Source organism: Vombatus ursinus, unplaced genomic scaffold, assembly GCF_900497805.2.
Source record: "Vombatus ursinus unplaced genomic scaffold, bare-nosed wombat genome assembly UNPS02014812.1, whole genome shotgun sequence".
NCBI classification, from domain to species: Eukaryota; Metazoa; Chordata; class Mammalia; order Diprotodontia; family Vombatidae; genus Vombatus; species Vombatus ursinus.
Genome location: NW_020954590.1, coordinates 16028664 through 16043402, shown reverse-complemented (window position 1 = coordinate 16043402; position 14739 = coordinate 16028664). Strand labels below are relative to the sequence as shown.

General features: G+C 36.4%; 1 protein-coding gene across 2 annotated transcripts in view; it reads left to right on the top strand.

Moving 5' to 3' along the window:
* Nucleotides 1-14739, top strand: part of LOC114053871 (solute carrier organic anion transporter family member 5A1-like) — a 190847-nt gene that overhangs the window by 121904 nt on the left and 54204 nt on the right. For both annotated transcript variants that reach the window (XM_027876976.1, XM_027876975.1), the window contains exon 5: nucleotides 3736-3934. In XM_027876976.1, coding sequence (XP_027732777.1) covers nucleotides 3736-3934 — 199 coding nt within the window. The remainder of the gene's footprint in view (nucleotides 1-3735; nucleotides 3935-14739) is intronic.

Genomic DNA, 14739 nt, shown 5'->3' with positions numbered 1-14739 from the left:
GAAAAAGATACAATTATCCCTAGGCTTGGGAGGTTCCCTTTTGCTTGAACAATGGTACTGGTAGTATTGGAAAAGAGAGTAAAGGGTATAAAGAATCATTTTTTTTTTGCCATTTGTAACATTACCTTAATTGTTGGCATGCTAAATGTGAGATCCTTGTCCAGTGACCAATGAATACACATATTACTGGAGGAATTGAATTGTATCAGATATTAACATTCTTGTTCTAAACAAAACCAGAAGAAAGAAGTGATATTTTGGTGAAGGGTGGCTCACAGATTCTTCTTGGAGAGACAAATAAAGAAGTTGATAATTGGTTCTATTTGTATCCCCAAACAAAAAGAAACATAATTTCCTGGGACATTTGGTCATCTCATTTTTGAGTACTCATGATAATTATTTGCAAAAAGACCATTGCAAAAATAATTGCATCTAATATACCAACAGTTGTTTCAAAGCATGAAGAGATAGAGAAATTCTGTGAAGAACTGAGTTAAGAGTCTCTAAAAGCACAGATGCTTTGGTACTAGGTGACTTCAGTGTGAAGTTGGGATTAAGTAAGGATGGGGAGAAGTTTGTTGGAAAATATAGAGCAACAATAAGGAATAAAAGATGCTCAAGACGTTTAGACTGCACCGAGACCTCTTATTTATGTAGCATGAGCACTTTGTTTTAAAAATGTTTTATTGAAACCATTTGTCTTTATATCACAGCCCTTTCAACCACCAACCAGAGTGAACCCTCTCGTATGACAGAAAATAATTAAGCAGAAAAATCCTTTGCATTTACTGCATGTTGGTCTAGCATTCCTCTAGCTCTCCATTATGAGGGATGAGAAGTATGTTTCATAGTCTCTGCTTTAGGATCTTTACTGCATTTTCCATTTCATTACAGAGTTTGATTTCTTTAAACAATCTTTTCCTTTACAGTGTTGGCATCATTATATGTGATTCTCTTAGTTCTGCTTATTTTGCTCAGCAACAATGTATTTAGATCTTGCCAGATTTCCCTGAATTTTTCATATTCATAATTTATCACTACACAGTAATATCTGGTTACCTTCATATACCACAATTTAAAAGTTATTTACTAATCAAGGGGCACTCACTTTGTTTCCCATTCTTTGCTACTATTGAGTGCTGCTATGAATATTTTGGTGTATATTGGGCCTCTGTGTTTGGCTTTTAACTTTTCTGTTTTAAATTCAATTCAATTTTATTTTCAGTTGAGAATTCTCTCATTTTGCCTTCTTTCCTTCTTTTGAGAAAACAAGAAAAATGAACCTCAGTAAAATGTGTCTGTATATATATACATATACATATATATATACACATACATATATATGTATGTATAGTTATGCAAAACAAATTCTCACATTAGCAATGTGTCCCCTTCTGTCCTACCCCAAAAAATGGAAGAAAAGAAAATGTTTCAATCTGTACTCTGAATCCATCAGTTTTCTATGTAGAGATAGATAGCACATTTTATTATTATGAGTCCTTTAACATTGTGGTTGGGCATTGTGTTGGTCAGAGTTACTAAGTTTTTCAAAGCTGATTATCTTTATAATATTGTTGTTATTATATAAATTGTTCTTCAGGTTCTGCTTTTATCACTTTATAACAATTCACACAAATGTTTCCAGATTTCTTTTTCTTTTTGAAATTATCACCTTCATCATTTATCGTTGAATTCTTTGGAATATATGCCCAGTGGTAGGCTTGGTGACTCAAAGGGTAGGAAAAATTTAGTCACTTTTCTTGACTGATTCCAAAGGGAAATACAAAATGGCTGGAACACTTCATTGCTATGCCAACATTGACTGCTCCTACTGGGTTAACTCCATTGTATCCCAATTTTATTCTAGGTGCACATTATCATTCTAATCTTTCTTTCCCCCAGTAGACATTTCTTTGAAGGGAGAGGAATGAATAGGGCTGGGACTGAATAGCATAAAGACTCCAAATGATATTTCTTATACATCTGTGATCTCTTCTGTGGAACATGTTTGTTTTCAAATAAGGGCAGGGGAATTTTAGATTTAGAATATACAGGAGGAGGTAATGAATGTCAAGAAGGACAACCTGATCAACCAGAACTAATGAGAACATTACTCTTAGTTTAAAAAAAAATCACCCTATTATGAAATGAAAGTACTGCAGGCTTTGTGTGGGATGCTATTGACACCACATCTCACAACTTGCGAAAGATTTTCATCTCTAAGCACTTATAGGCACTATGTCTTATGGTACCATTCCTACAAAAGAGTGAATATCCTCCCTTTTTCAGAGATTCTCCCAGACCTCAAGAGGGTTCCCCAGTACAGAAAAAGAAGTTAGCTCAGCCAAAGTGATGGGGACAGAAATGGGAAGAGAGCCTACACTTCCTCACTAGCAGTCTCATGCTCTTTAATGACAACTCTAGAGTACATCTCTCCTTTAAAAAGAAAAAGGAGTTTTAGAACGTAATATTCCCTGCATGTTCAGCAGTTGGAGGTAATGCCTAAGAGTCCTAGAAGGGAGTTCAGGAAACCTGGAGAAAGGGACTGGATCTTATTTAAATTTTTGTAATACTTTGCATACAATATGCATTTGATAAATGCTTATTGAATGAATGAATCCAGGGCTGGAATAAAGCCTTTAATCCTGTAGTTTGAGGTAAAAGGCAAAGCCCTCAGAGAGTTAGTTAGCACATTGGTGTATTTTATTTCAGTTGAAGGAGAAATAAATGATGTTTTCAGATCCTACTTTGGGGTGTAGGAATTAAATCTTGGGAGGCACTGGGAGAGGATGCCCCTGACAGAGAACCTCTCCAGCTGCATGGTTTTGGTCAATCAAATAATGTTGTTTGCACATATGCTAATGACTGTAATGAAGACTGAATACAAATGAATTATTAACTTTATAACAGAAATGTAAACAGGATCTTAATGAATTTTCTAATGTACTTTACCTCTGATCTTGTCCATTATTTACTGAAAGCTGATCTGTAGCTAAAGAAAACCTGGGACTACTTTGTTCTTATGATTTCTGCTCCTTCATCAATATAAAGGTTATATATTTAGTAGTCCTGCCAGTGTTCTTCTATGAGAAGGTTGTTTTTGTTTTTTTGGTTATTTGATGCTATTCCTGGACTCTTGACATTTCAATCAAAAGATTTTGTTACAGGTTTATCTTCAGGTTCAGCCTTAAAGTCCAGTATACTTTCAAGGAGAGGCAAAAGACCCCCCCCCCCCCACCATGGCCTATTCCAAATGCCTCCCTCTGGGTTCAGTGATGAATGATATTAATTTAACAGGGTTCTCTCTCTCTCTTTTATTTTTTTGGATGAGGCAATTCGGGTTAAGTGACTTGCCCAGAGTCACACAGCTAGTGTTATGTGTCTGAGGCTGGATTTGAACTCAGGTCCTCTTGACTCCAGGGCAGGTGCTCTAGCCACTGCACCATTTAGCTGCTCAGGACTCTGTTATTAAAGCATGCAGATTCAGGTTTCTGAGGACAGGAAAATGTCCTAAATTTTTTTTTCCAGTATCTATTACGGTGCACATTGTAGACACTTCGTGTGGATTAAATGAATCCAGGATTCTTTTATATACCAATGAGTTTGTTGATTATGAATATTCTGTTGATTATTTGCCATGTCCCAAAAAATTCATAAAAATAGAATTAATTGAAAAGGCTAATGTAAGTATTCGTTCATTTTGACTTAATCTTCTGCTTCCTTTCTTTTCCCTAGGTGTGATTATTGTGCCCAGTGCTGGTGTTGGTATCGTCTTAGGAGGTTACATTATAAAAAAGTTGAAACTTGGTGCCAGAGAATCTGCAAAACTAGCAATGATCTGCAGTGGTGTGTCTTTACTGTGTTTTTCAACACTCTTCATTGTTGGATGTGAAAGTATTAACCTGGGTGGCATAAATATTCCGTACACAACAGGGTAAGTATCTCTGAATGACTGAACAATAAATATTATTACAATCATGGCAAACCCTTTAAACACTTATGTATTCAACTGTGTTGTAGACTCCTAGAATGCTGTGTTCCTTTCTAATTGTTCTCAGGTGAACGTTTTATCTCTCTGCTTAGACTGCAGTTTCTGTCAAGAGCAGAGACCATGCTTTTTAACTTCTTTCATATCTTTGTCCCTGCAAACTGCTTTCTACAGTATGTTTCACCCAGAGGATTTTTCTGATGGTGAATGAATAAAATTAATAATAATCCTCATTTGTGTACCACTTTACAGCTCACAAGGCATTTTCCTCAACAACAATCCCTTGAGACAGGTAGTAAAAATATGACTGTCTTCTTCAAATCCAATTCACACATGAGTCAAGACATTGATATCATCAATCCTCTTCGAAAAATAGAACTAAGGACAAACAACAGCAATCCTCCTCAAATGAGAAAACTGAGAATCAGATTGACCAATGTCATTGACATAGTAATGTGAGAGGCAAGACTTGAATCCCAGCTTTCTAGACCTAAGTTTAAGGTTTTCTGTGTGAATAAAATGTTTCTTTTCAGAACTTATAAAAATGCAAACATTTCATCACTCAAGCACATCAGAGGTGTTTCAGTATGCATTCATTACACAGGATTTCAGTATTTATTTTTAAACATAAGGTTTCAATTTATGAAGAAAATGCTTAGTTATTTTTTGATTTTCTACTTCATAGTAAAGATCATATTGCAATAAATTCCATTTGAAAATGGAGTTGTGAAAGCCTCTGTTTCATTGAGGTAATTTAGAATGATGAGGAAATGACATTGATTAAATCATACGAGTATGTTAGTTAGTAAATATTATTTTGCTCTGAATATTATTTTTCACATGGGGAAATTTATTTTTCTTACTGACTTGCAAACAGATCATGTATGAGTTGTTCTTTGCTAGGCTCTAGTATTGAACATGGAAAAAGATAATTAAACATGCTTTTTCTGATGAAGGATATCATTAAATGTGACATAAAAGGATTATTGTCATAACTTTTCCTTGAATAAAGCACATAGCCAAGATAACTTGTATAATGGATAGAATTTGAACTTGATGTTGGGAAGACTTGGGTTAAAATCCTGCCACTAGTACTCACTAGTCATGTAACGAAGGAAAGTCAGTCAATAAATAATTATTGAGAACTACTGTGTTCCAGACACTGTATTAAGCACTGGGGATACAAAAAAGAAGCAAAAGACCATCCCTTCCCTCAAGGAGCTCACAATCTAATGGGAGATAATTCTATTAATTTCTCTGGGCCTCCATTTTCTTACCTATAAAAGGAGGAGGTTATATTAAATGACCTCCAAGGTTCTCTCCAGCTTTTAAGTTGTGATCCTATTGTGTTTTAGGTTTGGGCTTATTTAGGCAGGATGTGCAATAGAATGCTTTCTAGTGAGATGATCTGGAAAGTAAATAATATATGCTTTCTAGAGCTGGAGTATTGGTTATTTTGGATATACTTCTATTTTGGATAAAACTCAAGCATATTGTACTTTGGAGAGACTGTCTAAAACTTGTCAGATATGAGATAAAAACCATTTACTTGATGTGGATTTCCCAGAGAAGTGATTTTCTAAAGCTCGGGAACAGGACAAGTCAAGCTGCTTTCACTTGAACAGTTTACCCATTTGAATGTGTTGGCAAAACAACTGAGGGAAACAAAGCCCTAAATGATGAGCCACTGATGAGATGTCTGATTTCTGACTTTAAATACAGCTTTGATTTTCCTCTAGATGTAAATTGAGTTTCATGTATGTATTTCCAAGTCATTTAGGTTATAAAAAAAAAAAAAGAGAGAGAGAGAAACAAAATTAAAAAGTCCTATCAGGATTACAAGTAAAAGACATAGTTTCCTCCTGTGCTGCTCTATGTGGTAAGATCATTCAAGGTGATTGGCAGTCAGGTAAACTGTTGCTTATGGAACACAGTATAGACATCTGTGGCTAACATTCGTGGGATACCCATAAATATGTATGATATTTTGGGTTAAACTGACTCAGAATCTTAAGAAACCTCGTATGAAAGGTCAGATTTACTTCTGAAAAAATTATTCTTTTTAAACATTCTTTTCATTTAAAATTTTGAGTTTTAAATTTTCTCCCTCCTCCACCCCCTTCCCCACTTGCTGAGTTCAATGATACTTTAAATTATATGTGTGAAATCATGTAAAGCATATTTACATATTAGCCATATTAAAAAAAAAGAAAAATAAAGAAATAAAACAAGTTGTACTTTAATGTGCACTCAGAGTTCATCAGTTCTCTGTCTGAGGGTGGATGGCATTTTTTCCTCTTGAGTCCTTTGGGGTTGTCTTGGATGATTGTATTGATCAGAGCATTGATCACGAGTCTTTCACTGTTGATCATCATTATAACATTGCTGTTACTGTTTGCATAATGATCTCTTGATTCTTCTCAGTTCACTTTACATCAGTTCATGTACTTCTTGCCCTGTTTTTCTGAAACCATCCCCCCATCAGTCATTTCTTATAGCACAATAGTACTACATAAAATCATATGCCACAACTCGTTCAGTCATGTGCCAATTGATGAACGTCCCGTTGATTTCCTGTTCTTTGCCACTGCAAAAATGCTGCTTATAAAGATTTTTGTACACATCCTTTTTCTTTGGTTTCTTTGGGATACAGACCTAGTAGTAGTGGTATTGCTGAGTCCAAGGGTATGCACAGGCATTTTTTTTTGTTTATTTGTTTTTGTTTTGAGTAGCAGAGACTTTATTTACAGAAGCATATACAGTTTAGCTCAGGTGAGTTATTTTTTTAGAATGAATCTTCATTTCTAGGTTGACAGAAATTGTGCTAAGCCACACGTTCCACTAGACCTGTTTGAGCATAGTTCCAAATTGTTCTCCAGAATGGTTGCGCCAGTTCACTACTCTGCCTACACTTCAGTAGTGTACCTATTTTCCCACATCCCCTCCAGCTTTGTCATTTCTAATAGGTGTGAAGTAGTACCTCAGAAGTGTTTAAATGTAGCGTCAGCTAGGTGGCTCAGTGGATAGAGCACTGGCCCTGAAGTCAGGAGGACCTGAGTTCAAATCCGGCCTCAGACCAACACTTGACACTTACTAGCTGTGTGACCCTGGGCAAGTCACTTAACCCCAATTGCCTAAAAACTTAGAAAAAAAAAGAATTGTTTAAATGTGCATTTCTCTAATCAATAATGATTTAGAGCATTTTTTTATATGACTATAGATAGCTTTGATTTGTTCTTCTGAAAACTACCTGTTCATACCCTTTAACCATTTATCAGCTGGGGAATGGCTCTTATTTTATAAATTTGACCCAGGTTTATATTCAGCATATGTGTGAGAAATGAGGCCTTTATCAGAGAAACTTGCTGTAAAATTTTTTTATTACTTTATTGTCTATGGTACCTTTCAACAAATATAGTTTCCCTGATTATTTCTTTTAATTGGGTCTATTTTTGCTCTTGTTTTACCTGAGATTCTGATAGCTACCCTTGCCTTTTTTTTAACTTCGGCTGAAACATATTAGATTCTGCTCCAGGCCTTTATATTAACTCTATGTATGTCTTTCTGTTTCACTTGTGTCTCTTGTAAAGAACATATTGTTGGATTCTACTATCCACTGCTGTTTTATGGGTGAGCTCATTCTGTTCACATTCACTGTTATGATTACTAACTGTGTATTTTTCTCCATCTCATTTTCCTCTGTTTATCCTTCTATCTCTCTTTTTATACTATCCCCCCTCAAAAGTCTATTTTGATGCAACCTTTGCCTCCCCTAATTTGCTCTCGCTTTTATCATATCCCTCTTTTTCTTATCTCTTTCCCCTCCTATTTTCCTATTCAGTAAGATAGATTTCTATATACTTTTGTGTGTGTGTGTGTCTGTGTGTGTACACACACACACACAGACACACACAGACACACACACACAGACACACACAGACACACACACACACACATATATTCTTCCCTCTTTGGACCAATTCTGATGAGAGTGGGATTCTAGCAGAACAGTATACAGACTGTTCCCAGCCTGACCCAGTGCTCACGTGGGGCAACAGTCAGAAGGAATGTTGGAGGGGTAGCTAGGTGGTGCAGTGCATAGAGCACTGGCCCTGAATTCAGGAGGACTTGAGTTCAAATCTGGCCTCAGACACATAACACTTACTAGCTGTGTGACCCTGGGCAAGTCACTTAACCCCATTGCCCCCCAAAAAATAAAACAAAAAAACCACAAACAAAAGGAATGACAGAAAGGTGATTGTAGAAGGAGGCTTGACCTTTGGCAGAAAAGACAAACTTCAGGGACGGCTATTGGGCCCTTACAGGTATCCCAGAGATGTTGTGAGACTAGGGCTGTGGTGGTACATAACTTTTTAAGGACTAAGGAACATTCCAACTAAGGGTTTACTGTTTCCACAAATTCTGTTCAAATGTGCCTGTTAAATAACAGATACTGTAATGTAATATACTCTATTCATTTCTCTTACCTAACAACTTCCTGTATCCTGATTTTTACCTCGAGCAAAAGGAGGCCAAGGGTTAGTTGTTGTTGTTTAGTTGTTTTTCAGTCATGTCCTCTTCGTGACTCCTTTTGGGGATTTTCTTGGCAGAGATACTGGAGTGATTTGCCATTTCCTTCTCCAGCTCATTTTACAGATGAGGAAACTGAAGCAAACAGGGTTAAATGACTTGTCCAGGGTCACACAATTAATGCATGTCTGAGGTCAGATTTGAACTCGGGAAGATAAGTCTTGTTGACTGCAGGCCTGGCACTCTATCCATTGCACCACCCAGCTGCTCTAGGAGTTAGTTAGAGGTGGCCATAATTTAAAATTAGAGCAGAGTCAAATTTCTGCCTGAATGTTAGGAATTTTCCTAACTTGGAGCTCTGAGCTATCATCATACTACTAACATTTGGTTTGATATAAACTTCCTCTAAAACCTCAGAGGAGGGGACACCTGAACCAGAGGGCCTATATTGCCCTCAGGCAACACAGCTAATTGTTGTAACAGCATGTGACTGGTTAAATCTCCCTAGAGAAAGGAGAGTAGAAAGGAGGGGACTTGACTAGAGAAAAGTTCACACCCTCAACTACTCCCTAGGGTAGAGACTGGAAAGGTGTCAGAACATTCAGTTCTGTCCCTATTTAGCGTGGAATATGGAGCAGAAAGGATAGCTTTGGGTACCCACAGGCAATGTTACACTCTACAGCTATACGCACTGGTTATACTTACACTGAAAACACACACATGTAGTCACACATAGAAGCACACACAGAAACAAATACCGCATTAAGTTCATTTTTGTTTAGAAGCTTTGCCTCCACTTCATGAGAGTGATTATTTTCTATTTAAACAACTTAGTGGCAACACTGACCTCTCTCTGCTAGATCAATGCCTTTATCAAAAAAAGATTTCATCCCTTTTCTCCTTTGCCCTTTCAGGTCTTAAGTTTGAAACTTAATATGATAAACAAAGATGTCATTTCTGCTTTCAGAAATGTTTGCCATTGTATTACAAGCAGAAGCCTGACATGTAGCACATTGTGATTTAGGACAGAAATAAATGGAATGTTAACAGTTTTCTGGAACAGAAAAATCAACCAGCACATTTGATTGAAACATTTCTGTTTGTTGTGTGTTTTATTCAGAAATTTGAATTATTTTAAATTTTATTTAACTTAATTTTGTATGTGCCTTAAGGATCCTAACCAGAACCCCCCCCACACCACCCCACAATAAATGTCCATTTTACAGGCTGCTAGATGGCGTAGTAGGGGCAGCTAGGTGACACAGTGGATAAGGTTCCATCATCTTCCTGAATTCAGATCTGGCCTCAGACTCTTGCTAGCTGTGTGACCCTGGGCAAGTCACTTAACCTTGTTTCTCTCAGTTTCTTGATCTGTAAAATGAGCTGGAGAAGGAAATGGCAAACCACTTTGCCAAGAAAACTCCAAATTGGGTCACAGAAAATCACACACAACTGAAAAATGACTGAACAGTAACAAAAGGAGGTGGCATAGTCGATAGAGTGCTTTACCTAGAGTTAGGAAGGTCTGAGTTCATACTGGCTGTTTGACCCTGGACAAATTACCTTCGACCTCAGTTTCCTCATCTGTAAAATGGGGTTTTGTAGAAGTAATATCACCTCTCCCCCAGGGTTGTTGTGAGAAAAAAATGAGATATCTGTAAAATGCCTTACAGACTTGAAAGCGCTATTATAAATCATGATGCGCTATTATTGTTATAATATTTCAGGAGTAGAGATACCCATAAGTTAGATTTCTTCAAATTTTGATCCAAGGACCTCCAAATAAAAATGTTACATATTTCTATAATAATAATCCACAAAACTTTTATAGATTTCAAAGAGCTAAGCTTTTTAGAACAAAAATAGAATAAAACTGTGAACCCTAAACTATGATAATAATAAAGCTTAACCCTAGTTAAAGTCTTGCTTTATATTCCTATATTTTTTATGCAAATTTTAGGACTTATACCTTAAGTTTATTGAACAGGTTTCTCCAGTAGAATGTAATCTCTTTGAGGGCAGAGAGTATTTTTCATTTTTGACCCATAATAATGGCTAATAATAGCTAACATTTTTATAGTGCTTACTTTGTGCCAGACACTGTGCCAAATGCTTTACAATTATTATTTCCTTTGATCTTCACAACAACCATGGGAGATAGGGGCTATTACTATTCCCATTTTTTAGAAGAGGAAACTGAGGCAAAGAAGGGTTAAATGACTTGTCCAGGGTCATATAACTCTTAAGTGCCTGAGGCCAGATTTGAACTCAGGTTTTCCTGATTCCAGTCCCAGCATTCTATCTACTGTACCGTCTAGCACGGTGCCTTCTAGTCAGTGTTTAATAAATGTTTGTTCAATTAAACTGAACTTTTTAAATCAAAGAAGTTGCAATAAAGCATTTGTTTTACCTCCAGACCCAATTGCTCGAAGAAGAGCATGGAGTTGAAAGAAATGGACAGTGAAGTGTCAGCCAAATGTATAGCAGGGGTTCTTAACCTAGAATCCATTGAACTTTTTTTTTTTTTTTGAGGCAATGGGATTAAGTGACTTGCCCAGGGTCACACAGCTAGTAAGTATCTGAGGCTGGATTTGAATTCAGATCCTACTGACTACAACCAGTACTCTATCCACTGAGTCACCTAGCTGTCACTCCATGGAAGTTGTAAAACATTTTTAAAAATTGTATTTCAATATGATTGGTTTCCTTTGCATTTTATTAATTAATTAATTAATCAATTAATTAATTAATTAATTCATTTATTTATTCCCTTGTATTTTATTTTATACATTTAAAAGCATTTTTATGAGGAGAGGTCAGGAAGTTCCCCCAGAGTAACAAAGGGATCCAGTAAACAAAAGAAAAAAAAACAACAAAAAAGGGTTAAGAAGCCCAAACATCCCAAACCACTTTTTAAATGGTTGCACAAACCCCCTAGAGTTCATCTCTTCTCACATTGTACAGGTGCTCAGTCACTGCTGGCTGAATTGAATCAGTTGTTTTTGTGTTTCAAGATGTCCAAGACGTTGGAGTTCATAGTTATCAGATGCAGGCAGAAGGTGAATTAAACTTCCCAACTAAAACTGCAGGGGAAACTCTAGGTACTGAGAATATAATTACTTGAGTTGGAAATGAATCAGTATATCGGCTGGAGCCTGGATAATGAAAAATCATCAAAAGCCCCAGTCTGAATCCTCCAAGTGTCTCAGATGGTAATGACAATAAAATCACAAAAGGATACTAATTCCATATCGGTGCCAAAGAAATGACTCTGATTATTGAATCATCTAAACTACTTTCCCCCAAAACTTTGTTACCTTACCTCAGCATTGGGTTCTGATTATGAAGTGTGGTCAACTATTACTTTCTTTGTAATGCTGCAATACACGCTCTGTTGGAGACCTCAGTGCTTCTCACTAAGGAAGATAAATGGAGTTGGTTTAAATATACTTAAGTTTTAATAACTTTTTCCCTAAATACTTGATTAAGAAACTTTTTTTTTGTTTTTCGAGGCATAAAAACAGAATGTTGTCATTATTAGATAATTATATTGTGGTAGGGGAAACTGGATTTATACTCCACAGATTTAGTAAGTGAAGAGACAGGGTATCCTCTCTGTCTCCATCTGCCTGTCTATCTCTCTGTCTCTATCTCTGTCTTTCTGTCTGTCTCTATCTCTTTCTCTGTGTCACTATCTCTCTGTCTCTCTCTTTTTCCCTTGGTAACAAACATAAGAACTTTATTTTACTAAGATCTTAGTGCTAGAAGAGATCTCATGGATTTAGTTTGACTCTGTTTATAAAGATGAGGCAATAATGTAGTGGCAGAGTCTGTATAGACTAAATATTAGGACTCCTGACATTTAATTGCTCATTCTATTATATCGCACCGATTCTTTGCAACTGGGCAGTAGAGCTTCTATAATCCTATGTACTAGTCCTTCCAGCTAGACAACCCTTCCTTCCTGATCTCCTTTAAGTCCACTCTCTTCAAGGCATTCTGCTAGTTCGGAAGACTCGAGTTCAAATTTGGCCTCAGACATTTACTAGCTGTGTGACCCTGGGCAAGTCACTTAACTCTGTTTGCCTTGAAATAGCTGAACAAGAACACTCTTCCCTATCAATGTGAATCCATTTGTACTGATTCCACTTCTCTTTCCCACTGCTCAAATCAAGTTGATATGCTGTAACCATGCAATGGCTTGCACATGATGCTTCATTTTAAGGCAAATCTGTGTAGTGACAAAAAAGGCTTATTTTTTTTTTTTGGTCTTGCAGTTGTTAACGTATGCTTTAGGATTATCTATGCTATCTTTAGTCATATTTTTGGATTAGATTAGCTAGCTATATATTTTAGTCACATATAGGAATTGTTAGATATGTTTGGAAATAAAAAGTAAAAGCCTTTTTATTCATGAGGAAAATTAGTCTTGTGATATAGTCAGGATTATGGAAGGCCTCAAGATCATACCACATGGGGATTAGTTAAAGGAATTGGGAATATTTAGCGTGGCAAAAAAGGGAAGGAAATATGGCAGTTCAAATGTTTTAAAAGCTATTGTGGGGAAGAAGGATTAGCTTTTTTTCTGCTTGGTCCTAGAGAACAGAACAAGGAGTAATGGATACAAGTAGCAGAGTCAAATTTAAACTTGATGTAAGCACACTTTTTTCTAACAATTGGAGTTTTCCTAGAGTGGAATGGGCTTTCTCTGGAATAGTGGATTCCCCGTCATGGTAGATCTTAATACAGTATCATTTCCTCTATATGTGAGTATGTATATCCTTTAAATATTATCCTATTCCTCTCTATACTTCTGTTTCCCTCTCCCAGCCCATTCTTCTTTTCTTGAAGATAAACAAGCTCATTTCTTTTAACTGACATTCTCATGGCATGTTCTCCAAGCAAAAGCAATGCATATTCGAGAGGGGATTTTTGCTTAGCTAACAGTTGGATTAGATGGCCTCCCATTGAAATCCTTCCAATTTGGAGATTACGTGAAAACCAAACATAGTAGATGCTCCAGAAATGGATGTTGAGTTGAATTCCATTTTATTTTCAGAGTTCCAGTAGAGGCATGAGGTTTGAGTCATCTCCTGTTCCACTTGACATCTTTCCTGGACATTAAAATGATTTAACTATGGCCTCATCATACACTTGTGTCAAAGTTAAGAAACCATGTGTACCTTCCATAAAGACAGATCCAAGTCAGACCTAAAGATAACAATCTGATCTTACATAGTCAGCTTTGTTTAAGAACAAAAGCAGAAAATGCTGATGTGTATCATTGCAGCATCTTGTTGGCTAGGCAAATTGCAGGCATTTTTTTTTTTTCTTTCCGTGCTTTGCTGACTGAAAAGGGAAAGATCACTTGATATTTCTATAACTTTAGGGTTAGTTAAATGTTTTGGATTCCATGAAAGAAATGTAAAAGCTTTTTGTCCTCAGACTCAGTTGAAAGCTTGTGATTTTAATTAAGTCCCTTGTAGTGTGAAGCAGATATGTAACAGGAATCTAGATGTTGTGGAGGATTCAAGCTTCTAGTAAGTTAATAATGTGGTTCACAAAATTCCTACTGTAATTGGAAGTGTGGAAAATTTTGAGGTCCTTATTTTTCAGTATGAACAAGATTTTTTCAGATGTTTTTAACTATTTTCATAAAACCATTTTAAATCCATGTTTAAAACCCATATTTAAATTTTGTTCACATGTTTTATAAGGAATATATATTTTCGGGTTTGCATCACAGATGACTAATCAATATCACAGGTATTAGATATTCTGAGTCTGCTAATTGAAGTCTTAATGTATATAAATTTCAAATCACCCCTGCCTTAGTAGTTGCCAGTCAGAAAATCAACAGGAGGGGTGATGGCTTACTTTAAGAATTGGAAAATGACCACCTTTTTGCAGAGAAAATAAGGATAGAACTCTTAAACTCAGCATAGCTTCATATGGCTATTTCTGTGTCTTATTTTCCTCTGTGGGCAGAGGAAGGGAAAAAAACCTTTTTTTTTTTTTTTTGGCAGTGAGGCAATGGGGTGAAGTGACTTGCCCAGGGTCACACAGCTAGTAAGTGTCAAGTATCTGAGGTCAGATTTGAACTCAGGTCTTCCTGATTCCAGAGCGGGTGCTCTATCCGCAGAGTCATCTAGCTGCCTTAAGGGAAAGAAACTCTTGATATTAGAAAAGGCATATTAAGACCTTCTCTGTGATTAATAGGA